This window comes from Panthera leo, chromosome A3 (genome assembly GCF_018350215.1).
Source record: "Panthera leo isolate Ple1 chromosome A3, P.leo_Ple1_pat1.1, whole genome shotgun sequence".
NCBI lineage: Eukaryota > Metazoa > Chordata > Mammalia > Carnivora > Felidae > Panthera > Panthera leo.
This window is the reverse complement of record NC_056681.1, coordinates 14,995,405-15,021,066: the sequence shown is the minus strand read 5'-3', so window position 1 is coordinate 15,021,066 and position 25,662 is coordinate 14,995,405. Positions and strand designations below refer to the sequence as shown.

At 53.5% G+C, this 25,662-nt stretch overlaps 1 protein-coding gene across 5 annotated transcripts; it reads left to right on the top strand.

The window, feature by feature from the left end:
* The first annotated feature begins 13,466 nt into the window (after positions 1-13,466).
* On the top strand, positions 13,467-25,555 carry PCIF1 (phosphorylated CTD interacting factor 1). Of its 5 annotated transcripts, none has more exons than XM_042930805.1 (18): positions 13,467-13,873; positions 15,861-16,033; positions 16,334-16,447; positions 17,409-17,551; positions 17,642-17,766; positions 18,935-19,072; positions 19,264-19,394; positions 19,532-19,686; positions 20,269-20,416; positions 20,503-20,586; positions 20,800-20,899; positions 21,970-22,132; positions 22,804-22,976; positions 23,122-23,208; positions 23,295-23,479; positions 24,181-24,274; positions 24,377-24,552; positions 24,638-25,555. In XM_042930805.1, exons 3-18 carry the CDS (start codon positions 16,425-16,427, stop codon positions 24,864-24,866), a joined length of 2,154 nt encoding a protein of 717 aa, XP_042786739.1. In that variant the 5' UTR covers positions 13,467-13,873; positions 15,861-16,033; positions 16,334-16,424; the 3' UTR covers positions 24,867-25,555. The 5 variants fall into 5 exon arrangements, with proteins under 5 accessions (XP_042786739.1, XP_042786738.1, XP_042786744.1 ...); XM_042930804.1 differs by having other exon boundaries at positions 15,861-16,135; XM_042930810.1 differs by having other exon boundaries at positions 15,861-16,135; positions 24,690-24,829.
* The last annotated feature ends 107 nt before the right edge of the window (positions 25,556-25,662 follow it).

The window sequence follows — 25,662 nt, the reverse complement described above, 5'->3', positions numbered from 1 at the left end:
CTTTATAATGCCGGGCCTCTCCGACCCCCCTCCTCTCTCCCGCTCTCCCCTCCTCCCTCGGGGGTTGGGAGGGGATGGGGCGGAACGCTGGCAGCCGGGAGGGTGGAGAGGGCTGTACGGAGCCCCGTGACAGGCCCGGCCGCTGTCAAGACAAGTGGGGGACCCAAGCCGGGAAGGAGGGAGGGAAGTGCAGGAGTTGACCCGCCCAGTCCCAACAGTCCTTGCTTCTCTGGGACCTTGGTTCAAATGCCAAACGCCCATGTCTTTCTGCATGATCCTGGACAAGTCACTTCACTTGGGTCACTGAGCCTCAGTTTCCTCATCCAGCAAAATGTGCATGGTAATTGGAACCACCCACAAAATCAATGCCGGAGGCACATTTTTTTTCCCTTCCCTTCCACCCACAATCATCTGAAGACCTCTCCTTGCCAGGCTTCACTATGGGACCCCCCTAAATGTCTCTGGGTCACTGACTAGGGTCCTAACAGGCCCAGAGACGTCTCCCACTGGGATCCAAGCAAGTGCTGCCCACTCAGGAGGACAGTGCACAGGCTGCTGGAATCACCCCAGAGGGTTTGGTGTTTCTCAGGGACTGTGAACCTTGTTTGTTTTCTGTGGGTTTTTTTGGTGAACCTCTGAAGCTAGGTTCTCTGCACAGTGTCTCCATATGCTGCCTACAGTGTTCCCAGCTCTTGGGACAGGCACACAGTAAGTGTTTGCTACCTTTTTGTTATCAATGGATGAAAGAGGAAAGGAGAAGCAATAAAGATTAGCGTCCCTTGAACGTGTATTTAGCACCAAGCACTCATCCAGGTAGGAATACCAACGTGTCCTGATTTACCTAGGACTTTCCCGGCTTTGAAACTGAATGTCTCCCTTCCAGGATGGTTCCAGGGTCCCCAGGCAAACCAGGATGGCTAGTCATACTAGATCTAGATTAACTTATTTAATCTTCTTAACCTATGAGGCTGGCGCTAGTATGGACGGGCTTTAGCAGGAAAACAGACCATCATGCAGTTACTATCAGAGAAGCCATGAACTGTTTGTGAAAGGGTGGGAGGTGGTGTTTACAGCCTAGTAGTTATCACACAGCCAGGATTCAAATCCTAGGCCGTCAGTTCTCAGGTCCAATTGTTGGACCCCTTGCTGAGGCAGCTCTGAGCCTTAGTTGCCTCTTCCTAGAACAGAAACAATAAAGTTATTGCAAGAATAAATTAAATGGGGGCGCCTGGGTGGCTCAGGTGGTTAAGCGTCCGACTCTTGAATTCGGCTCAGGTCATGATTTCATGGTTCGTGGGTTCAAGCCCCCCATCAGGTTCTGCACTGACAGTGCACAGCCTACTTGGGACTCTCTTTTTGACCTTCCCTCATGCTCTCTCTCTCTCTCTCTCTCTCTCTCTCAAAATAAATAGACTTACAAAATTAAAAAGTGGGCATAGTGCATGTTTTAGACATGGTACATGGTACACCATTTAGTGCCAAATAAATGCTGGCTGTTAAGATTAGGGGCACAAACCACAAGCACACGAGACAGAAAGCATGTAGGACAGGAACAAAGAGAGTGCTAAGGATATCCAGAGGAGGAAGTGCCTTAATGCCTTTGAACTCTAGTAACCCCGCTCTTCCCGGAGCCTGGCTCAAGCAGAAAACCTGGTGGATGTTAGTTTTCTTTCCTCTCATTTTCCTCACTGAAATGCAAGCTTCGTCTTTGTATCACTGTTATCTCCTGTGGGAGATGCAGGGGATTCTTATCCCCTGAACTTCCCTGTCCCCACAGCAGCCCCAGTGAGCTTTAAACACAGCTCCGTGATCTTGGGCCAGTGGTTTAACCTTCTGGGCCTGTGTTTCCTCATCTGGATTGCTCTCCTGAGGATTAAAAGAGTTAATGCATTTAAAGGGCTTGATAAGCACCTGGCATTTCTTTTTTAATGTTTATGTATTTATTCTGAGAGAGAGAGAGAGAGAGAGAGAGAGAGAGAGAAAGAGCCAGAGAGAGAGGAGAGCAGGGCAGAGAGAGAGGGGGACAGAGGATCCGAAGCTGGGCTCAAACCCACGAACCGTGAGTTCACCATCTGAGTCGAACTCACGTCCTGCTCTGGCCACACTGACCTTGGCACTTGCTGTTCCCTCTGCTCAAAATGCCTTTCCACCTGATCTTCCCACAGCTAGCTCCTTGTCATTTCGGTCTCAGCTTCGATGGCACTTGCTCAGAGAGGACTTTCCTGCCTACGCAGCAGTTACTCTCAATCACATCAGCCTGGTTTGTTTGCTTTTATTGATCTTGTGACTATTTAATGGTTTACCAAGTTGTCGGAGACATGGCCTGTCTCCATGAGAGCTGGGCTCGGGCTCACCACTCCTTCCCAGTACCTAGAACGGTGCCTGGCACTAAGTGTAGGCAGTGCCCATTTGCGGAGTGACTGGACAGGTTCGGAGCCCTCAAACGTGCCCGGGGAGCAGGTGATACCTATACCACCCTGGATTCTTCCGCAACTTCTGCACCTCGCTGTTTGTCTCAGCCCAACTGACCCTAAATACAGCCCTGGGCTGGGGGATGAAAAGATGTACTCAATGGCCTTGATTCCAGGGACTTGCCCGGTCAGCCCAGCCCTCTCCCTCACACTGGTTTCCCCTTTCTCCCAAAGCTTGTGCCCCCAACCCTCACATTTCAGTGATACTGGCAGATGTGAAGCCCAGGAGGGACTTTGCCAAGCTCCTCAACACTTGGCTTGAGGATTGAAGAGATCAGAATACCCAAATCCCTTTGCACTTTCGCTCCCGGCTTTGAAGAGGGAAGGAGGGACTTCCCAGCACTCGAAGGGACAGGAAAGCAATGCTTTTCTAGCCCCTGCTATGCACCCGGGACAGTGATATTGTAAAACATGAGAGGAGCCAAGCAGTTAAGAGCTTTGGAATCAGACAGAATTGGTTCCGACCTTGCGTCTGTCATTTTCTAGAGCAGAGGTCAGAGAGGTGTTCCTGTGAAAGGTCAGGTAGTACATATTTCAGGCTCTGCTGGCCCTGTGGTCTCTGTCACAGCTGTTCAAACTCTGCCACTGCAGCCTGGACGCAGCTATAAACAAGGCTCCCTGGATGTGGCCCGTGGGCCACAGTTGGCCAACCCCGTTCAAGAGTAAATGAAAAAGTAAATCTCTTTAAGAGCCTCAGTTTCCACATCTGTCAAATGGAGACAATCTAGTACCTGCCCACCTCTCTGGGTGGCAGTGAGATTTTAAAGTAATAAAGTATATAAAGTGATGAGCCTACTACTTGGCATGCTAAAGGTTCAATAAATGTCTCTGGTCATTAGCATTAGCTAGTTGTTTAACAAACAAGAAGTGCTTTACAAAATATTAACTCACTGGGGCACCTGGGCGGCTCAGTAGGGTAAGCGTCCGACTTCGGCTCAGGTCATGATCTCGCAGTTCACGAGTTCGAGCCCCGCACTGGGCTGTGCTGACAGCTCAGAGCCTGGAGCCTGCTTCGGATTCTGTGTCTCCCTCTCTCTCTGCCGCTCCCCAGCTCATACTCTCTCTCTCTCAATAATAAATAAAACATTAAAAAAAATTCTTTTAAACAAATATCAACTCACTTGAAAATTCATAACATCCTGTAAGACAGGTATCATCATCCCATTTTACAGATGAGGAAACTGAGACCCAGAGAGGTTACATAACTAGCTCAAGCCAATCTGGCTCCAGAACCCATGCTCTTAACCAACCTACTCAACTGTGTCTCTTTTTAAATGACCCCATTTAGTCCTCACCACAATTCCTTGAGATAGTTATTTTTTTTTTAAGTTTATTTACTTATTTTGAGAGACAGAGAGAGCACAAGCAGGGGAGGGGCAGAGAGAGGGGGAGAGAAAGAATCCCAAGCAGACTCCGAGCTGTCAGCACAAAGCCCAACGCGGGGCTCAAAACCGAGAACTTTGAGTTCATGGACCTGAGCCGAAACCAAGAGTCGGATGCTTAACTGCCTGAACCGCCCAGGTGCCCCGAGACACGCTGTTATCGCCCCTGTTTTGCAGACTGGCAAACTGAGGTACCGCGGGAGGAAGTAACTGGTCCGAGTGAGTAAACACAGTCTCCACTGACCACAAGATACCGAGTTGGATTTCTGCCCAAGATGTCAACATGTGTAGCCCGGCTTCCCCCGCCCTCTCCCTGTCTCCAGCTGTGTTTTCTTTGGATCCTCGCATGGCTTGGAGAAGCTGCGTCAGCCCATCTCCCCTCCTGACCATTCTCCCGCCCCCGACGCCCATCCAAGCTACCCCTCAGGAAATGAACCCCCTCCCTCTCAGTCCGCTGGAGCCTGTGGCTGTACGTGCCTGGGTTGGTCAGCGTGGGTGTGCCTGGGAATGTGTGACAGGGGGTGGTGTTGGAACGGGGGAGAGGTATGTGTGGGGGGACAGATGTCAGAGCGACAGCCTCCGACTACATCTCCCCAAGCAGGCGGAATGACCCCGCGTGGGGGCCAGACATTTACCAAATGGGGAGAAGACAGGACGGGGGCTCTCTGAGTTTGGCCAGGGAAGAGCCGCTGACTGCCTTTCTGTGGCTTCTAAAGCCTGGACGCTGGCCTTTTGGTGTCTCCTTTTCTTTAGTTTTCTCCTCAGAGACCAGCTCCTTTTTCTGTAGATGGAGCCGGCCACCTGGCCCCCAAAGGATCTTCTGGATCCCGGGTCTTGTGAATGCCTGTCCTGGTACCTCTCCGGCTCCGTGTGGCCTCGAGCCACTTACTCGCCTTCTGATTTCTCTCCTTTGTTTCCTTTGCGCTTCACCCTCGTTTCCAGTTTCCATGCCTCTTGAAGCCTAGCTGACTCTGACCCTTGGGGGCCTCTTTGCTGATGGCCCTCTAAACCTCCTGTCCCCGCTTTCATTAGCACTGGGCATGGGCTTCCCAGCTGCTCACTGCTTTGGGGAAGGGGGTGGAATATCTGTACAGTGCTGGCTAGATGTCTGGAGTTCACGAGCCAGAAATATAATTTCAAAGGAACTGACGGGAGCGGGCAGCAAGCGGTAGGGACTTTTCCTTTTGACGATGAGGATGGGCCACCGTCTTCAGCCAACGCTCGCCTCTCTGCCGGCCTTTGCAAAGGTTGCAGGAAGCACCCAGCACATTCCAGCATCTTGGCTTTTTCCGAGATGCTCTGCCACCACAGTCTGTGAGGGCCCAACATGCACACGGCCGGGAGTCATGAGGACATCACAGCCCTCCGGCCTCCCTCCTCGTTGTCACCCAGCTGGAGCCGTGTGTCAGCACTGTCCCCACGCGGGTGCCAAATTCTCCTGCTCTCCCAGGCTTCCCGTCTCAGATCATGGCACCACACTCACTCAGACGCTCCAACCAGAAGCACAGGACTCATCCTCGACTCTCTTGTTTCCTTTGTGGCAAATCCTGGTGTCCCTAACTCCAAAAGGTGCCCCGCATCCGTGCACACCTCTCCCTTTGCACCACCACTGGTCCAGGCTGTTTTCTTCTTTTACCTGGACCACTAGTCTCCTCTCCCTGCCTCATGATTGCCCCTAAAGGTCTAGCCTTCCTGCACCAACCACAGTGATCTTTAAAAAGTAGAAACCGTAGTATCTTACTATCCTGTCCAAAAGCCTCCGGTCACTCCCCATCACACACAAAATAAGATTTGGACTCTGGCCAGGAGCCCAGAAGGACTCTAGGTGGTCTAGCTCCTGCCTACCTTCCTCTCCACCTATCTGCTACCACTGTTGGGACACCCACTCACTCAGCCTCAAACTTGCCATTTACCCTTCTTCCCTCCACAGACCTTGCCTGGTTGGCTTCCTTCATGCCCTCGAGTCTCTACTCAAGCGTCATCTGCCCTGGAAGGCCCCCTCCCCATCGCTGCCTGTTGTTCTGTTTAATTCCTTATTGTCTGTTTCTTCCAGCAGACTGAAGGCCCCAGTGGGGTAGACGCCTGACACTTATTCATGGCTGTGTCCCCAGGGCCCGTCACAGAGTCTGGTACATGGAGTGTGGGTGGTTATTACCATCTGCAGACCCTTCAAAAGGAGGATATTTTATCACAGACTGAGCAGCCCCAGCCTAATTCCCTCCTGAGCCTCTAAGCTCCCTCCGCTCCCCGCTGGCACCACGCATCCCCTTCCATCTCTCTGGGGTTCTCCGGCGCTGGTCTGCAGCCAGGAATGCCATACTTTCCTAATCTCTTCAGAGGCCTGAACGGTCCTTGAAGTCGGTGGGCGGGGGGGAGGGTACTCCCTCAGGATCTCAGCTGTCTGTGCAGAAATCAGGACTCCCTGACCCAACCCACACCAGGCCCCATTCACCTCGCCTCCCGAAAGTCTCATCTGTCCCAGGACTTCATGTGACTTCTTGGCAGGCAGCTTGTTTCCTAACCCCAAGCACATATGTTTCCTGGCCTGGGAGAGGCTGCCGGCCAGCCTGAGGCCCCTCTCGGTGACCCATAGGCCAGAACTGCAGGCCTAGAGCAAGATCGCTGGTTCTCAACCCTTCTGTACGTCAGTAGCTTTTAAAGTAGAAAGGGTTGTGCTTTGTTTTGTTATGTTTTGAATACCTATGTCTGGGCCCCAAATGCTGAGACTGATTTTTTTTAAAAGTAGGCTCCATACCTAGTGTGGGGTTTGAACTCATGACCCTGAGCTCAAGAGTCACATGCTGTATGGACTAAGCCAGCCAGGCGCCCCACAAGACTCTGGTTTATTTGGTCCGGGATGAAGCCTGGGCATCAGTGGGTGTTTGTTTGGTTTTTTTTTAAACTTCCTCAGGGGCACCTGGGTGGCTCAGTCGGTTAAGCATCTGACTTCAGCTCAGGTCACGATCTTACGGTTTGTGGGTTCAAGCCCCAAGTCGGGCTCTGTGCTGACAGCTCAGGGCCTGGAGCCTGCTTCAGATTCTGTGTCTCCTTCTCTCTCTGTCCCTCTCCTGCTCCCACTCTCTCTGTCTCAAAAATAAACATTAAAACATTTTTAAGTATTTTTTATAGTTTATTTATTTTGAGAGAGAGAGAGAGAGAGAGCGAACATGAGTGGGAGAGGGGCAGAAAAAGAGGGATAGAGAGAGAATCTCAAGCAGAGCTCCACGCTGTCAGCAGGGAGCCCAGTGTGGGGCTTGAACTCATGAACCATGAGATCGTGACCTGATCCGAAGTCACTCAACTGACTGAGCCACCCAGGCACTCCTTCCCCCGCCAAAAAAATTTTTTTTTAAGAAAAACGTGATGTGGGGTGCCTGGGTGGCTCGGTCGGTTAAGCGTCCGACTTCGGCTCAGGTCATGATCTCACGGTCCGTGAGTTCGAGCCCCACGTCGGGCTCTGTGCTGACCGCTCGGAGCCTGGAGCCTGTTTCAGATTCTGTGTCTCCCTCTCTCTCTGCCCCTCCCCTGTTCATGCTCTGTCTCTCTCTGTCTCAAAAATAAATTAAAAAAAAAAACGTTAAAAAAAAAAAAAAGAAAAGAAAAACGTGATGCAAAGTGAAGGGACCAGGGCGAAGACTGCATTCTGTATGATTCCATCTGTATGACAAGCCCAGAGAAGGCAAGTCTAAGGGGATAGAAAGCAGAGTAGTGGTCACCTGGGCCTGGGGCGTGGGAAGAAGGGGTGACAGCAAACAGTCATAGGAGCTCATTTTGGGGGAAATGGAAAGGTCTTAAAACTCAGTTGTGGCGATGTGTGCACAACTGTGTACATTTACTCAAAATCACTGAAATTGTACATGTGAAACAGGTGAATCTTGTGGCACATAAATTATACCCCAGGTTTTTCCCACCGGGGTTGAGACATCCGGGTTAGAAGCCAAGTGTCCCAGAAACCCCTCAGCTGGGACCCAGGCTCAGTTGGTGTCCTCCCCCACCCCCTTCTTTAGATCAAAGTTCCCTCCGATCACAGACGTTCAGGAAGCTGCCAGCTGTCACCCTGGCTTCTTTTTTGGAGAAGTCTGGAATTTCATTCTGCAGACTCAGCTTATATGAGTATAAACATCCTGGTTCGTGGCCACTCTGCCCAAAATAGAAAAACGGGCATCAGAAGGAATGGGTGGGGAGGGTGGAGGTGCCCCCCGCCCCCATCCTGAGATGACTCAGATGCCACCTGGAGATGCTGGGCGCAGAACAGACACTGAATTTGGGGTCGAGGGCCCCGGCTCGACCTGCACCTCCCCTGTGCCTGGCGGTGCTCCGGCTGACTAGTTCCCCAAACATGCCACCCCTTTCCACCCCTCCAGGCCTCGGCACAGGCTGTGTCCTTGCCCACCTGGAAAATCCTACCCCTCCAGGAAGATTCAGCTCATTGCCAGCTCTTCTGAAGCCTTCTCTTTTGCAGGGCCCACCCTCCTGGCCATCCCAACAGAACCCTTATCTCCCCATAGCAGAGGGCTTATTTATGTGTCTGCCCCCTGCCTCCTCTGTGGGCTCCCTGAGGACAAAACATCTGTCTTATGTATCTCTGGTGCTCACGGTCCTAGGGCAGGCCCCGACACACGTTGGGTCCGGTCAGATGAAGAAACGGAGGGGGCCGTGACACCACATCAGACACTTACAGGACCAGGAAGACCAGAGGAGACGCCCCACTCCTCTCATCTATTCTTGGCCTACATGGTTTCTCTCATCTGGCCCCAGAATGGCCGGAGAGCCACTCCCAGTGGAAACCACAGTTTGGGCTGGAAGAATTTCTTCTGCAGTTTCCCTGGGGCCAGGCCCACTGGCCTTGGAAACTGCCTTAGTGTTATTTAAACTGCAGAACAGAGTCTATGGGCAGCTCTGACCGGACCCGGGTGGGGGCGGCCTGGATCAGGATTACGCTGGAGCCTCCCTCCCCCGACCGCCAGGACCTCAGGGGTTGAGATGTGTGGTTCTGTCTTCGCAGCCTCTTGCTGTCGTGGAAAAGAACAAGGGGGTTAAGGTATGTGGCAACCTGAGCCTGTATGTTTATGTTTCTGCTTTAATATGGAGACTGGGCTTTGTCCTGAGTTGAGGCTGAGGTCCTCAGAGGCCCTGCCAGCAGGCTCCCAGCCAGAGCTGGCTAAACCTGGAGGAGCCCCGCTCATCTCAACCATCTCTCCCAACTCACCAGGCATCTTACTCCAGGAAAACTTGATGGAGTGCTTGAAAGCCCCAGGATCTTTGCTCGACCTGCCCATCCCTATCTTCGGAGTAGAGGACTCTGGGCTGCTGGCAGGGACTCTGCCACGGCAGGCAGCTCATGCTTTTCTTGGCATCCTAAAGGGCACAGCCTTGGTGTGCCCACCGCAGAAACCAGAGCCTGGAATAGAAGCAGGGATACCTGAAAAAGTCACCCAGATTTCAACCCAATGTGGTCTGTTCGTGGTCAACAAATATTTACAGACGGTTAATTAAGCACAGCACTGGGCATGGGGTCTCCAGATGTGAACAAGCCCCAGCCCCGCCCTCAAGCAGTCCACTGAGCGCAGGAATAGGAATACAGAAGTGGGGGCCTGACCTAGCCTGGGTGAAGGCAAGTTCAGGGAAGCCTGCCTGGTGGAGGTGCCATCTAAAGTAAGACTTGGAGCGGGGCTCAGTCGGTTAAGCATCTGACTTCAGCTCAGGTCATGATCTCACGGTTTGCGAGTTGGAGCCCTGCGTCAGGCTCTGTGCTGACAGCTTGGAGCTTGGAGCTCGTTTGGGATTCTGGGTCTCCCTCTCTCTCTGTCCCTCCCTTGCCGTCTCTCTCTCGAAAAAGACAAAACATTAAAAAAAAAATAAAGACTTGAAGCCTGAATTAGTCAAAGGCGGGGGGCGGCGGGGGGAGAGAAGAGCAAACAGCATATGCAAAGGCCCGGGGTCAAGAGAGAACCTGGCACTTTGGGGGAAGTTATGCGTCGTTCAAGATGGCTGGGGCCTGATGAGGAGAGGTGGTTTGAAGATCCGGATCGTGCATAACGTGAGTGTATTTAAAGTGCTTGGCACAGCCCTGCCGTCAGTGGGGAGACATTCAGGGGTCTTAAGCCCAGGGTGACTTGATCAGATGTGCCATATGACCAGACTTAAGATCTCTGTGACTACAGGGTGGATTATGGAGTAGGAGAGAAGCAAGGCTGGACGACCAGAAGACCAGTGTGGAGACTAGTCTTATTATTCATTCATTCATTCATTCATTCACTCAAACATGTAAAGAATCAGCGGATTATCAACTTGTTATTTATTTAAATAGAATTGGTTTGTTATTATTATTAAGCATCTGTAATAATTCAGAAAGGAGATACAGGGTTGGGGGAGCAGTTTCAAATATCCCAAGAGCAGAATAGATAAATATACGTTGGAAGACAGAATACAGCAATGAGAATGAACCATAGCTACATGCAACAACAGAAATGAGTCTCACAAGTGCAATGTCGAGCAAAAGAAAGCCAACACAATATAGAACTGCGTAATTCCATTTAAATGAAGTGCAAGGAACAGGCAAAGTGAAACTATAGTGTTTAGAGATACCCAGTGGTCAAACTATCAAAGAAAGAAGTGATTATCACAAAATTAACAGTGATTACCCTGTGCTCGATGATACCCTTTTTTTAAAAAAATGTTTTAACATTTATTTATTATTGAGAGACAGAGAGAGAGACAGAGCACGAGCAGGGGAGGGGCCGAGAGACGGGGAGACACAGAATGTGAAGCAGGCTCCGGGCTCCGAGCTCCGAGCTGTCAGCACAGAGCCCGACACGGGGCTCGAACTCACAAACTGTGAGATCATGACCTGAGCTGAAGTTGGACACTCAACCGACTGAGCCATCCAGGTGCCCCTGGGCTCGATGATACCTTGACCTGAGTGACGTTCACCTGGGTGTTCACTCTGTGACAAATCACGAAGTTTCACATTTCTCTCTCTCTCTCTCTCCTTTTAAGGAAGTTTCACGCGCAGCACAGAGCCCCACGCAGGCCTGATGCAGGGCCAAACTCACCACCCTAAGATCAAGACCTGAGCCAGACGCTTAACCGACTCAGCCACCCAGGTGGCCTTTACATTTCTGTTTTGTGCACTTTTCTGTAGGTGTGCTACTCTTAACAATAAAGTGTTTCAAAAATAATGGGGCTTGCTCTAAGGTAGCAGGAATGAGGTTGGAGAGAAGAGGCTGATTTTCACTGTTGTGCAGAAAGTGAGAACAGGAAGGTGAGGAATCCTTTGGGAGGAACGAGTCTGGGGAGGGAGGTGAAAGCAAAGAGCAGTGTTTAACACTCTGAGTTTGAGACCTGCACGATACTGAAGTGGAATTGCCCAGGACCATTGTGTGAGCTCAGGAAAGTCACTTTCTCAAGTTCAGAGTCCCTTCTCCACAAGAGAGGGAAGCAGTGTGGCTTCATGGAATCAGCTTTGGGTTTTAACGCTGGGAACCTTCGTCTTTAAAACCGCAGTTCTGGGGGCGCCTGGGTGGCGCAGTCGGTTAAGCGTCCGACTTCAGCTCAGGTCACGATCTTGCGGTCCGTGAGTTCGAGCCCCGCGTCAGGCTCTGGGCTGACGGCTCGGAGCCTGGAGCCTGTTTCCGATTCTGTGTCTCCCTCTCTCTCTGCCCCTCCCCCGTTCATGCTCTGTCTCTCTCTGTCCCAAAAATAAATTAAAAAAGTTGAAAAAAAAATTTTTTTAAAAATAAAAAAAACCCCGCAGTTCTGGAGGCACCTGAGTGGCTCAGTTGGTTAAGCGTCGGACTCTTGATTTCAGCTCAGGTCATGATCTCACAGTATGTGGGATCGAGCCCCGCATTGGGCCCTGAGCTGATAGTGCAGAGCCTGCTTGAGAATCTCTCTCCCTCTCAATAAGTAAACATTAAAAAAAAACAAAACGGTTCTGATACTTCATATAATTACTTGACCCCCTGCCCCTTCCCCCAGCCTCAGTTTCCTCACGTGTGGACTTGAGATAATCATTTCTACTCTCAGAGTTCTTGGGAAGGGTTACATGATAAAACAGGGATAGGCACTTGGGATGCTTGGTGCTTTAGTTACCAATTAAGAGACTCTGAGAAACAAATTAACGTACTTTGAAAGCAAAAAACCAGGAACAGATAGCAATCAGTACATGGTTTTTACACTCCTGTGTTAATAAGTACTAGCTGGGGAGCTTGCAAAACTAGGCCTTTTGGGGACGCCTGGCTGGCTCAGTCGGCGGAGCTTGAGACTCTTGATCTCGGGGTTGTGATTTCAAGCTCCACATTGGGTGTGGAGATTACTTAAAAAAAAAAAAAAATCTTAAGAACAAAAACTAGGTATTCTGTAAATCTCGAGTGACCGTATAATTTATTGTCCAAACCAGGGCGCTTTTGAGAAAGGATGCAATATTAATAATTATGCCAGGACAACAGATATAAACCAAGACTGTCCCAGGGAGAGCAGGACATCTGGTCCCCCCTATGTAGGTCTAAGGTGGGCACCAGGGATCTGATTTCCCATCAAGCTTCCTAAGTGAACTGGCCTCTCTGTAAGGGCAGGATTTGGCTGCACTTACTGGGCCTATCCCGAGCAGGTGGATTTGGGGAAGGCTCAAATCTACTTGGAGAAACCCTCACAACCCCGTGAGACGTAACAGCTAACATTTATTAAATGCCAGGTCCCACATGTGCTGAGTACTTTACAGACGCCATCTCAGTTCTCGCCAGGTGGACTTCTCTTCCATTACAGGAAACTACAGCTTAAAGATGTCGAACAACTCCTTCAAGGCCACACGTCCAGGGCGGAGGATACAGATCTGAACCAGCCAGACTCATGAGCACCCTGGTTCATACTATTTGCCTCGCGTTTTGCCGACACGCCCCCACCCCCACGCAGCTGCACGGGGCCAGGCATCATGCACACCGGAGGCTGCGCGCAGCCCAGCCCGGGTACCTGCAGTCTCTGGCTCCACTTGGGAAATGCAAGGCGAACGGCAGATGGCAACCTTGTGTTCGTCTCAAGCCACTGTTGAGGTCAGTTTACTAAGGAGGCCCGACGGAGGTGGGGCTATTGAGTCGTCCGGCAGCCTCTGCCCAAGAATCCTGTAGGGAGCCGCGCGTGGGGGAACCTAGCAACTGTATCTCCTGCTGGGCATTTATGGCTGGTCTGAGGTCTCAGTGAGGCTTTGCACCGCAACTAGTAGCCATAGATGGGTCAGTGTTGTTAGAGCCCCACTGATGCATTTTAGTTGCATTCCTAACTTCGCCAAAGCCACCTTTATTATGGCTCCCACGGCTGTTTTAAGTTTCTTCTACTCAGGAACACTTGTAACTTGTGAAGCCTCATCCTGGGAGAAGATTCGATTTGCATGCAGCCTCGACATAGAAAATGGCTGGAAAACATTCTTGACAGATGCTCAGAGAGGGCAAGCGACTGGACATCAATGACACAGCCGCGCCGGAACTAGGACCCAGGCCCCCACTACTCCCAGAGCTGCGTCACCACAACCCCGCCCCCGGGCCGGCGTCTTTGCCGAGCGCCCGCAGGTTCCCAGCCCGCCCCGCGCCCCCCGGTGCGCACACTCAGTCCGGCCCGGTTGGTGCACCTCCCACCTAGGTCCTCCAGCCCCAGCGGGTGTGCTCGCGGGGGAAACAGAGGCAGGGAGCGTGCTTGTGAGTTCGTTCCTTCCTCAGTTCACACCCCACGGCCCGCAAAGCTGCCCTGCCCTCCTGAGACCCGAATGGAATAGCAGGGAAGGACGGGAGGAAGGGAAGGGGCCGAAAGCAAGCAGGCTCTGAGGAGTCGGCCGGTTCTGCCACACTCAAGATGGCGGCGCGGCAGCGGCGAGGTCCCTCAGAGGCGGTACCGGCGCATGCGCAGCGCGGAGTCCCGGCCCGGGACACAAGATGGCGGCAGCGGCGCTGGGGAGGGCGAGGCGGAGGCGGCAAAACGGGAGGTCGAGCAGAACGTGTAGCCGCGTCCCCTCCAGTCCGCTCCGGGCAGGTAAGAGCCCCAGGAAGCCATGGTCCCGCCGCGAGCCGCTCCGGGTTCCGGGGATCCGAAGCCGGGCTGCGGTGGCCCCTCCGGCGCTTTCCGCTCGGGGCCACCGCTTGCCCTGTCTCTGCCGCCGCCGCCATCTTAGGCCCGCGGGTGGGCGGCCGGGCCGGTAGCTTGGGTGAGGGAGGTGGGCCCGGAGAGCGCGGGCGGAGCGGCCTCTAGGGCCCCTCCGCCGCTGCCGCCGCCACCGCCTTTGTGTCGGGCTCCGACTCTGAGTCGCCTCAGCCCGGGGGCGGGAGCGCGCGGTGGGGCGGGGGGCGGAGCCCGGGAGATGGGCCGGCGCGCGCGCGCCAAACAGCCCGCCCCCGCTGGGGTTTGGGGGGAGGGGAAGGGAAAGGGTGCGCGCGCTGGCTTTGGGGGGGGGGGGGTGTAGTCCCCGTCTCTTGTGGCCCCCGCGCCTGCGCATTTTACAAGTCCTTTGACTCCGCCCTATTGGTTTGGAGGGTTCTGATTGGCACATTACTGAGATGGTCCCGCCCCGTCTTCCAATCCCGTAACCGGGTTCTTTTCCTTCTGGTGGGTTCCTCCGGTTGCGCAGATACAGTTACTAAGCTGATCGGCACTAACCGTGGTATGCGAGGGGCCGGGAAACTTCAGGATAAATAAAAACGTTATCTTAATAATAGAGTTATTTCTTACTTAAAGTGTACAATATGCTAGACTCTACGTGTAGAGACCATAGAGATCGAGTCATTCCTGTTTGTAAGTCGGAACGTGGCAGAAGGATCTGGACCCCGGGTCTGTGCACACCCAGAGCAGACCCGCTGCTTCCAAATCACCTGGGAAATTAAGAAAAAAGTTTTAATCGTAAAAAATTGGTAAAGGTTTGAACTGGTGTAAAATTTGTCATCCTGTTTCCCAGTCCCACCTCTGGAGTGCGTTTAAAAAAATACAAATTCTTGTGTGTCTCCCTTCTCCATTTTTGACTCCTATGATGTGAGGTGAGGGACGGGCGGGAATCTGGATTTCTATTACAGGCCCTCTGATGGCTGTGATACGGGTTTTGGAAACACTGCAGTGTCCCTGTTTGGCCTCACCGAGCTGGGCTGCATGTGCTGCCTGTGCATGGTTCAGCTACATGGTGCCTCAACATCACACGATATTTATTGGCAAAAATATTTTTCAATAAAGTTGAACATGCCGAGTTATGTAATGCATTTGCATGTAACGTGTTAAAAGATTGATTCCAAGAAACGTGTTTTTTGTGGCCTCTGATCTGTGATAAGTACAGTTGACCCTTGAACAACACAAGAGTTAGGGGCACTGATCTCCAGTGCAGTGGAAAATCCCAGTATAACTTTGGACTCCCCAAAACTTCACTAATAGCCTACAGTTAACCAGAAGTCTTTCTGGCAACATAAGCAGTCGGTGAACACGTTTTGTATGTTGTATGAATTATATACTGTATTTTTAAAATGAGCTAGAGGAAAGAAAATGTTAAGAAAATCATAAGGACAAGTAAATACATTTATAACGCTGTGTCATGTTGAAAAAAAGCCATGTGTAAGTGGACCCATGTGGTTTGGACCCATGTTGTTAAGGGACAACTATATGTTCACTTTTATCTTAGGGATATTTTGGTTGATAGGAGCAGCTACACAATTTGTGGGGTCCCGTGTGCAAAATGAAAATGTGGGTCCCCTCTGTTAAAAATTTATTAAAAATTTCAAAGACAGTAACAGTGGAGCATTAAACCAGGCTTAGGGCCCTCCTCATCCCGGAGCCCGTGTGACTTCAGGCGGCAAGTCCGTGAAATGTTTCGGTTTGGGAACCTTGAGAAGTACCGTTTCATCCCTTGAATCCCCAGATCTCCCACAGTGTCTCCTGCCTTGTCCTGGGGGCTCCCAGCTTGCTGTGTCATTGCCCCTCTTATTTTGTCCCTGCTGTGCAGCATTTCACAGGTCTGTGACTCTCTCTTCTATTTGCTCTGCAGTTGCTGATGCGTGGAGGTCCCTGGGCCCCCGTTCACTCCACTGCTGACCCGGCCACCCACCTGTGCTGAGCCTTCCTGCAGGCCTCCCCCTGCCTCTGTTGGACCCTGTGACGTGGGGGTCCACCTGGTTGGCGAAGAAAACCCTCTCATGCTAGCATTGCAGACCCCAGAGGGTGAGAAAAAGAGGGACCTTGTCCAGCCTTGAGACCTGTGGGCTCAGCCCCAAGGCATCGGGAATCCCTCCTACCCAGAGAATCAAGCTTTTTCTCCCCTTGGTTAGTGGTTCCGAACGTTTTTGTTATCATGGCCCCCTTTGGTTGTATGTATGTCCTCTTGCTCCGTGCATTTTTTATCTGCCAAACTGTACTGACAAAGTAACCATTCACTTTTCTCTTTCCAAATTAACAAAGACATCTATGACTGAGTGTACAATAAAATTAATGTCCCAGTGATTCCTATGATGTCGTCAACAGCCAATCAGAGCTTCTGATCAGCATGAGATAATCAGTGTGACCACAAGGAGTTGATAAAATGTCAGCAAGCAAAGATAACTGATGGTTAAACATGGCTTCGTGCTCTTTTTGTGGGTAAATGTTTCTTTGGGTGCTGTGGCATATTGAAAACAACTTTGGGATCACCAGTCCAATCTCAGTTGGGCCCCTAGAAGTCTAACAGCCAGCTTGGGAATCACTTTGGCCACTGAGGCTCGTGCTGGGTGTGCTTTGGGCAAAGGTAGTGGAGAATACAAATCTGAAGGAGCTGACCTGCTTCCTGGTAAATTTTCACCTGGGGATTAGGAAGGACTGAATTAGATGTTTCTTCTCAGTCCCACTGGTTTCTTTAGCAACAGACTGTTTCCTGCCCTGAAGTGTAGAATGAAGCAGCCAGTTAGATGCCATGGCCCACTCTGGGCTGCACTTTGTTCCAGTTAGATTTTATTGGATAGGAACAGGGAAGAGGAGGATTTACTGTTCTTTTTTGTGGGAGTTGCTTCCCAAGGGCAGACCCTGTTCTGTCTTCTGTGGCACTCTGTGCTTTGTAAATATTTGCAGAATGAATGGAGTTCCTGTTGGGTCCAGGTACCGTGCTGAGCGCTGGAGAGAACTGGACCCAGTTCCTAGCCCTGGGAGTTCTGACAGTCTGATGGGGAGACAAATCCAGCTCATAGGCCAGACTGAGTGCTACAGTGGAGGTGTTCATGGCCCTGCGGATGGGCTCTGACCACCTAGCTTTGGGAAGGGAGAGTCTAGGAAGGCTTCCTGGAGCACGTGAACGTAGTGACAAGCCAGGCAGAGAACTGGGGAGAGTATTTCAGGCAGAAGGAGCAACAGGAGTGCACCCATTTTACAGTTGAGAGAACTGCAACTTTGGTCCCAGGGCTCCCGTGGTACCACACTGGCCTTCCAGGACAGGACCAGAGTGACTTTTTTCAGATCTACAAGTGGTCAGGGGGGCCCTCAGTGGGTTGTAATTGGTGGGCGGGGGCTGGGGGTGGAGCTGACCTCCACACCCTGCTGGCCTAACACCCTTCGGTCCTCTGTGTGGCAGGTCCGGTGTGGGTGCGGAGATGGCCAATGAGAATCACGGCAGCCCCCGGGAGGAAGCGTCCCTGCTGAGTCACTCCCCGGGCACCTCCAATCAGAGCCAGCCCTGTTCTCCAAAGCCCATCCGCCTGGTGCAGGACCTCCCAGGTACTGGCGAGGGGCAGGGTAGGGTGGTGGGGTAGGAAAGATGCCCCAGGAGCAGCCCTGACCCTGGCCGGGTCCCATGCTTGTTTGCAGAGGAGCTGGTGCACGCAGGCTGGGAGAAGTGCTGGAGCAGGAGGGAGAACCGTCCCTACTACTTCAACCGATTTACCAACCAGTCCCTGTGGGAGATGCCTGTGCTGGGCCAACATGACGTGATTGTGAGTGCCAGCCTAGGGCAGGGGTCTCAAAGCAGCTTCCGGGTCTGGGCCTTCCCCCAAACATATCTTGAGCAGCTATTATGAGCCTAGTCCTGTGTTGGGACCTGGGGATATAGTGATACACGAGAGAAGACCTATTCCCTGCTAGCAAGGAACCTGTACTCAAATAGGGGAGACTGACACGTAAAGAGACGATTGTAAAGAGTATGTGATATTGAACTACCCGTTACTGTGCCTGTAATGCAGTTGTGAGCCAAGACAGACATGGTCGTTCCCTTGTACTCTCAGGGGGCCCACAGTCTACTGAGGGGCCAGTACATTTGGCTTGTGTATGAAGAATAGTGTTAGAGTACAGCAGGGACCATGGTCCAGTTTGGGGGAGGGGAGTGGACAGGACGGGACAGGAAAGCGTCTCTTTGAATTAGCATTTAAGGTGACAGAGTTAGCAAAGAGAAAAGTTGTTAAGAGGGGAGAAGCACGTTCTAGAAGTGGAAAGGTCAATGTGATAGGGAAGTAGCAACACAGGCCATCTGCCAGAAACGTGGGCTTTTGGTTCCCTGTCAGTTGGAGTGAACTTTTTTTTCTGGGCATAATCAAGCCAGTTGGCACTCCCATTTTGCAGATGAAGACACTGAGGCTCAGAGATGGGAAATGATTGGCCTGAGACCTCAAGCCAGTAAGAGGCAGAGCTGGACTCAAACCTCTTAGGATCTCAGGGCCACCCTGCCTACCATCATGCTTCTTTTTGGTGTTGCCAAAGGCATTCCACCCACAGGGCCTTGCTTTTTCAAAAACAAGCATTTCTTGACTCTTTCCTTTATTCCTGACTCTCTGCTATTTAAGAAATCAATGTGTACAGTGTGTTTATCTCATGCCAGAGGTCATGTTAAGCTGGTCCTATTCACTGACTCATTTAATCGTCTTCCCAGTGGGAGGTTGGGCCTGTTTAGCAGGAGGGCCATTTTGAATGTGAGGGAATTAGGACAGGATGGAACTCCGCCAAGGTCACATGGTTGCAAGTAGCCAGTGGGACTGGAGCCCAGCGTTCTTTCTGCATCCCAGTGTCTGAGCAGTAGGAGCAGGGGTCAGGAGGGCATCAGGATTCCGTATTACCGGAACTCCCAACCCACTGGCCCCGGTTGCAACTCTGCTGGTCTCCCTCCACCAGTCGGACCCTTTGGGGCTGAATGCGACCCCACTGCCCCAAGACTCCAGTTTGGTGGAAACCCCCCCGGCTGAGAACAAGCCCCGAAAGCGGCAGCTCTCGGAAGAGCAGCCAAGCGGCAATGGTGTGAAGAAGCCCAAGGTGAGTGCTGGCGGGCTCTGAGGACCTGGCTGGCAAGTGGCCAAGCCAGGCAGGCAGCCAGCAGCTTCCCTGCAAAGGCCGGGCAGTGGCAGGTCGGTCAGGAGCGGGGCCTGGGCACAGCTCACTGGGTTTGGTGCTGGAACCATAGGCTGACTCTCCTGACCCTGATGCCTTCTCCTTTTTTGCTCCAGATTGAAATCCCTGTGACACCCACGGGCCCATCGGTGCCTAGCTCCCCCAGTATCCCAGGAACCCCAACACTGAAGATGTGGGGGACGTCCCCTGAAGATAAACAGCAGGCGGCGCTCCTCCGGCCCACCGAGTGAGTCCCTGCTATGGTCCCTTGGGGGCACCCACTGATGCGGCCTGCGTGCCTGGGAGACTGGGGTGTGGTGGCAGCCAGGGCACCCCTCCTTCCCTTTCCTCTACTGTCCTCGTTGCTCTTTTCTGTGCCCCAAGGGTGTACTGGGATCTGGACATCCAGACCAACGCGGTCATCAAGCACCGGGGGCCTTCAGAGGTGCTGCCCCCGCACCCCGAGGTGGAGCTGCTGCGCTCCCAGCTCATCCTCAAGCTTCGGCAGCACTATCGGGAGCTGTGCCAGCAGCGAGAGGGTAACTGCCTCCGGGGCCTCAGAGCCCCGTTTCCACCTGCTGCGAGCAAGAACCGGGCTTGGGGAATGGTGCAGGGGAGCCTAGTGGCCCAGAGCATAGGCAGTGGATGGGGACGGGCCTGCTTGGAGCCCCAGCTCCTCTAACCGCTTCCAGAAAGGGTGGCTGGCATCAGTAACTACAAAAGGAATCGTTAACACTTCCAGAATGCTTCGTTTGCCCGGTATCATTTGAAGCCTTTTTATGTATCTGTGATACAAAAACAGAAGTATCTGTCCTGGTGGCCTTGCTACTACTAGGAGTAAGAGGAATGGACAGTCCTCAGTAAACTGCAGCTTTTATTAATTAGTAAATAAGCCTGCTTAACTTTGCTGGAATATAGTGTTTCTCTTTTCCCCTTTTACCCTAAGGATCATCTAACAAACACCCTTTATAAAACTAGCGATTCTTAGAATATACTTTGGGAGGTGTTGCCTGGAACATGAGCTCCTGACTTAACAGGCCGTCGTTTACTGTTGCGCCTCCAGTGCCCACACGATGCCTCCTGTCTAAAGCCAGACCTTCACCAGCTCTTCTGTCCTGCAGGCATCGAGCCCCCTCGAGAATCCTTCAACCGCTGGATGCTGGAGCGCAAGGTCGTGGACAAAGGCTCTGACCCCCTGTTGCCGAGCAACTGTGAACCGGTCGTGTCGCCCTCCATGTTTCGCGAAATCATGAATGACATTCCCATCAGGTACACCTGCGCAGCTGGGGCCAGCCAAGGGCTGTGTAGCCAGTTCTGCGTAGAAGGCTCCTAACTCTATCCGTTCTCTATCCCAGGTTATCCCGAATCAAGTTCCGGGAGGAAGCCAAGCGCCTGCTCTTTAAATACGCAGAGGCTGCTAGGCGGCTCATCGAATCCAGGTTTGCTCTCTCCTGCCCCCAGCAAGCCGGGTGTGTGATCAGAGTCGGGAGGTCCTGGGCCATGTGGCCCATCTAACGGAGTGCAGTCATTGCGCTTGGTGGCAGGAGGAGGGCTGGCTCCCAAAGGCAGAACAAGAGCCCGAATGTCAGTGCAGGTGGGGTGGGAGGAGTAAGGAGTGTGGACAGATGCCTGATCGCTCCCTCCACCGGCAGGAGTGCGTCCCCCGACAGCAGGAAGGTGGTCAAATGGAACGTGGAGGACACCTTCAGCTGGCTGCGGAAGGACCACTCTGCCTCTAAGGAGGACTACATGGTGAGTGGCCCCGGGGAAGGAGGCCCGTGGAAAGGCTCTCGGGTTGCTTCCTCCAAGAAGCCCACTCTGCCTGCCCAGGCCGGGCGGAGCCCCACAGCATCCTGTTCCTGTGCACTTCAGTAAACCTTTGATGCTCATTGGTCCCTAAACTCCTGCATGTAGAGAGGTTTGTCCAGGTTCCTGGCTCTCTCCTAAAAGACTCTCTTCATTAAGGTTCTTAACAGAATCCTGTGCTCAGCCACACACCATAAGTAGCTTTTTCAACTTAATGTTCAGCATCTCCCTTGAGTAGATTTTTGGACACAGATTGACAGACTGCCTTTTCTGGGGTGTGTGCGCTCATCACAGTTAAGAGCTGGCACCAGACTCATTTCCCTACTTTACTGTGTCCACAACAGTTCTGTTTTCTGGCCCAGACCCGTCACTTCTCTAACTGTCCACCAGCACTAGCAATGGGCTTTCTTTTCAGGACCATTTTTCACAAGAGACAAGGTTTCGCACTTCACGATAGTAACTGTACTTGACACGTAGAGTGACAAAGGTAGGTGTGCTCACTAGCCAGAGTGACTCATTTTCACTCATCACTTTCACACGTGTGATTCAGCAAAATTACAAATGCCTAGTTAAATCCTTGCAAGTTGCTAAAAGCTCAAATTTCAAATCTGCAATGACCAAGGACCCCGTTTTGTAATGGTGTCTCTCCCTGATAGTTGGCAAATGCTTTATAAGCGGGGACTGTGCCTGGTTTGTGTGTTTCCCCAGCAATTATCATGGGATCTGGCACAGTGTAACCCCAACCATAGGTGCTGGCATTTATCGGACACTTGCTGTATGCTAGGGGCTTGGTAAGCCCTTAATGGGAATGATCACATTTAATACTTAAACTGCCTTATCAGGTGAGTACTGTGTGTTCCCTTAACAGTAGAGGAATTAAGATTCAGAGATGCCAAGGGACTTGTCCAAGTGACACAGCTAGTAAGTAACAGCCGGTTTCAAAGCGAGGACTGCTAGAATCCACCAGCCTTCCCTCAACAGCCACCTAGAACCCTGATCAAGAGTGTCTCCTCCAGGACCGCCTGGAGCATCTGCGGAGGCAGTGTGGCCCCCACGTCTCGGCCGCGGCCAAGGACTCCGTGGAGGGCATCTGCAGTAAGATCTACCACATCTCCCTGGAGTATGTCAAACGGATCCGAGAGAAGCACCTGGCCATCCTCAAGGAAAACAACATCCCAGGTGAGGGGCCGGTGGCAGGGAGCCAGCTGTGATGCCGTCAACGGTGTACCCCAGGCCCTGAGTGAAGGGACAAGCCACGCTGAGCCTCTAGGCCACGGCTGGTTTGGGCAAGCCCGTTTCTCCCGGCAGTGTCTGAGGCAGGCCCTGCTGTCTTTCGGTGCAGGGTTCCCAGCACTCCTCCAGGAACTGGAGAAGGGTTGGGAAAGGGGGAGTTGGAAGGTGGTGGACACGACAGGCCTGGGGTAAGCAGTCAGGTGGACGACTTGCATTTACAGCTGATTTCTGCAAGCCCCGGTTCCCCCACCCTGCAGGCTAATGCCCAGCCGTAGGATCATACGAGAACTCAGTGGTAATTCGAAGCGCTTGACCCAAAAAAGATGCCTAAGTAGGGTACCGTAATCACGGACGTGCCACAGTTCTACTTCCACGTGGCCAACCGGGGGTTTGTGTCGGTATGCAGCATGGCGACACAGGCCACCAGTTCTTGCCCCTGCCAAGAACTTTGTTCTCAAACCATCTGAGCTGCATTCTGCTCCTCCGTGGGATTAGACTTACCTCCCTTGGTTACTGGGGTACGTGTGTGAGCACACGGGGGGCAGAGGCCGTCCGTCCGGGGTGAGGATTAGCAGAGCCGCTGCAGGGAGGCCCCTCATTGCTCTCCCTGCCCACAGAGGAGGTGGAGGCCCCAGAAGTGGAGCCCCGCCTGGTGTACTGTTACCCGGTCCGGCTGGCCGTGTCTGCGCCCCCCATGCCCAGCGTGGAGATGCATATGGAGAATAACGTGGTCTGCATCCGGTATAAGGGGGAGATGGTCAAGGTCAGCCGCAACTACTTCAGCAAGCTGGTAAGAGCTAGGGTGAAGGGGAGGCAGGTCCCCACAGGTGCAAGAAGTGAGGGCTGCCTCCTCCTTGACCCAGCGTCCTCAGCAAGAGGCCAGTTATGAGGGAGTGAGGGGCCGCTGTGTAAGGGCCTTGCTCTCTGTCCCACAGTGGCTGCTTTACCGCTACAGCTGCATTGACGACTCTGCCTTTGAGCGGTTCCTGCCCCGAGTCTGGTGTCTTCTCCGACGGTACCAGGTATGGGCCTGGGGCAGCTGGGGGTGGGCTCTTCTAGACGCAGGGGGAAGGCTGAGCCCTGGAGGCTGACCGTGGCCTCTGTGTAGATGATGTTTGGCGTGGGCCTCTACGAGGGGACAGGCCTGCAGGGATCGCTGCCCGTGCACGTCTTTGAGGCCCTCCACCGGCTCTTCAGTGTCAGCTTTGAGTGCTTCGCCTCGCCCCTCAACTGCTACTTCCGCCAGTACTGCTCTGCCTTCCCAGACACAGATGGCTACTTCGGCTCCCGCGGGTGAGAGCCAGGGGCTGCTGGGGCCCTTCTGCCCAGGCCCTGGAAGGGGTCCTCTAGAGCATAGATTGCACCTGGGCCAGCTACTTGGGATTGGGCAGTGTTGGGTGTAGTCCCTGCCTTCACCCCTTGCTAGCTGTGTGACCTTGGACTTATCGCTGAACTTCGGGAGCCTGTGATAGTCCCTAACTCATCTTGTGGGTTTCTCTGTGAATAAGCCCAGGCTGGGATAGGAGCATGTGGTTCCCGGCACTGAGAGGCATGGGAAGTGGTAATTCAGAGCTCAGAGATCATTCAGATCTCAGGGACCTTACAGACTAATGTGGGGTGTTGGAGGGGGGTGAGCATGGGTGAAAGGAGACACAGCTTCCAGTAGGAAGACCAGCCTGGGCCAGCAAGAGGGAAAGCACAGCAGCTGGGGAACTCCTGGTTGTGGCTTGTGCTGTGGTGGCAGCGGGGCTCGAACTGGATCTGAGCTCCAGCCATTCCACTAAGCAGCCTGGTGGACTTGGCTGCCCAGCCCGAGCCTCTCCATCCTCAGCACTCCGGTGGGGTCGGCCACACCTTGTCCCAGGATGAATTAAGGGTGAATGTTGGCCTGTGGCCTGACCAGGGCTGTCCTTTCAGCGAGGTGGGGGCGGCACCTGTTTCCGGTTGAGGGCTGGGATTCTGGCAGGACTTAGAGTGCTCACCTCCATCCCCAGGCCCTGCCTGGATTTTTCCCCGCTGAGTGGTTCCTTTGAGGCCAACCCTCCGTTCTGCGAGGAACTCATGGATGCCATGGTCTCTCACTTTGAGGTGGGTGTGCTGCTGGCGGTGGGGGTGGGGTAGGTTGGCAAGCGGGATCGCCAGCCACCCGGAGGGCAGCCTCTGACGTCCACCCCGTACCCCCTCCCACAGAAACTGCTCGAGAGCTCCCCGGAGCCCCTGTCCTTCATCGTGTTTATCCCGGAGTGGCGAGAACCCCCCACACCGGCGCTCACCCGCATGGAGCAGAGCCGCTTCAAACGCCACCAGCTGGTCCTGCCTGCCTTTGAGCACGAGTACCGCAGTGGCTCCCAGCACGTCTGCAAGAAGTGGGTGCCTGGGGAGGGCAGGGGCAGGAGGGCCGGCCGATCGGGCCGGGCCAAGCCCCACCCTGAGCTGCTCCTTTGCCCACAGGGAGGAAATGCACTACAAGGCCGTCCACAACACGGCCGTGCTCTTCCTACAGAACGACCCTGGCTTTGCCAAGTGGGGGCCGACGCCCGAGCGGCTGCAGGAGCTGAGCACCGCCTACCGGCAGTCAGGCCGCAGCCACGGCTCCAGTTCCTCGTCGTCTTCCTCCGAGAACAAGGACCGGGACTCCGGCCGCGAGCAGGGCCCCAGCCGCGAGCCTCACCCCACTTAACACATCCTGCGGGGAGGAGGAGCCCCAGGGTGCTGGTACGGACTGCTGGGACTTGGGCCTCTTGGGGCTGAGCAGACCCCAGGACCCTCCCCCTGAGGTGGCAGCAGGGCTCAGGCTGCCAGTGACATAGGAAGATTATGGCTCTGCCAGGGCTCCCCCTCCCTGCCCGATCCCCTGACTCCTCACCTCAAACTTGCTCCAGCTCCCGTGTAAATAGGCCCCATCCCTTCCCTTCCTACCCACCCCCCACCCCCCATCCATACCATCTTATTGCCACCTCGTTTCATTTGTAAAAGGAAATACAGAAGCCTCCCTAAGAATGCGTGAGGGTCTTGAGGGCAGAGAAGGCGGAGAGTCTGGAGCTAGTCCTGGGACCACACCCTCTACATTCAGGCTCACCTTCTGGACCCCTGGGCCTCCACGCCCCAGCCCCGGGATCCAGTGTCTAACTTCTCACCCTGCTGACCCCACAGTTGGGTCCCTGGTGGCCTCTGCCTGTGTCCATCGGGTCTGAAGAGTCCAGAGCCCAGCACCATCCATCTGTAAGTCCCAGACTCCCACAGCCAGGCCTGCCCTCGTACCTCTAGGGAGCAGAGGACGGGAGGCTGTGCCCAGGTAGCGAGCTAGACTCCTGCTTGACCTGCAGCCACCACAGTGAGTGAGCAGCCAGGTATGTTTCACAGTCAAGGGTCAGGAGGAAGAGCAGCTCTGAGCCACCATGGGCTTTAGGGTATGGCCTCTGTACAGACAGGCACCCGGCTGAGCTGTCCTGAGGACCTCTAGGCATGGAGCAGAT

Bases quoted from the DNA above. Each gene is read 5' to 3' on its own strand.
- PCIF1 (XM_042930805.1), top strand. From the start codon at position 16,425: ATGGCTTCGTGCTCTTTTTGTGG. The intron at 19,073-19,263 runs GTGAGTGCTGGC...TTTTTGCTCCAG, and splicing joins ATGGTGTGAAGAAGCCCAAG to ATTGAAATCCCTGTGACACC. The intron at 20,587-20,799 runs GTTTGCTCTCTC...CTCCACCGGCAG, and splicing joins AGGCGGCTCATCGAATCCAG to GAGTGCGTCCCCCGACAGCA.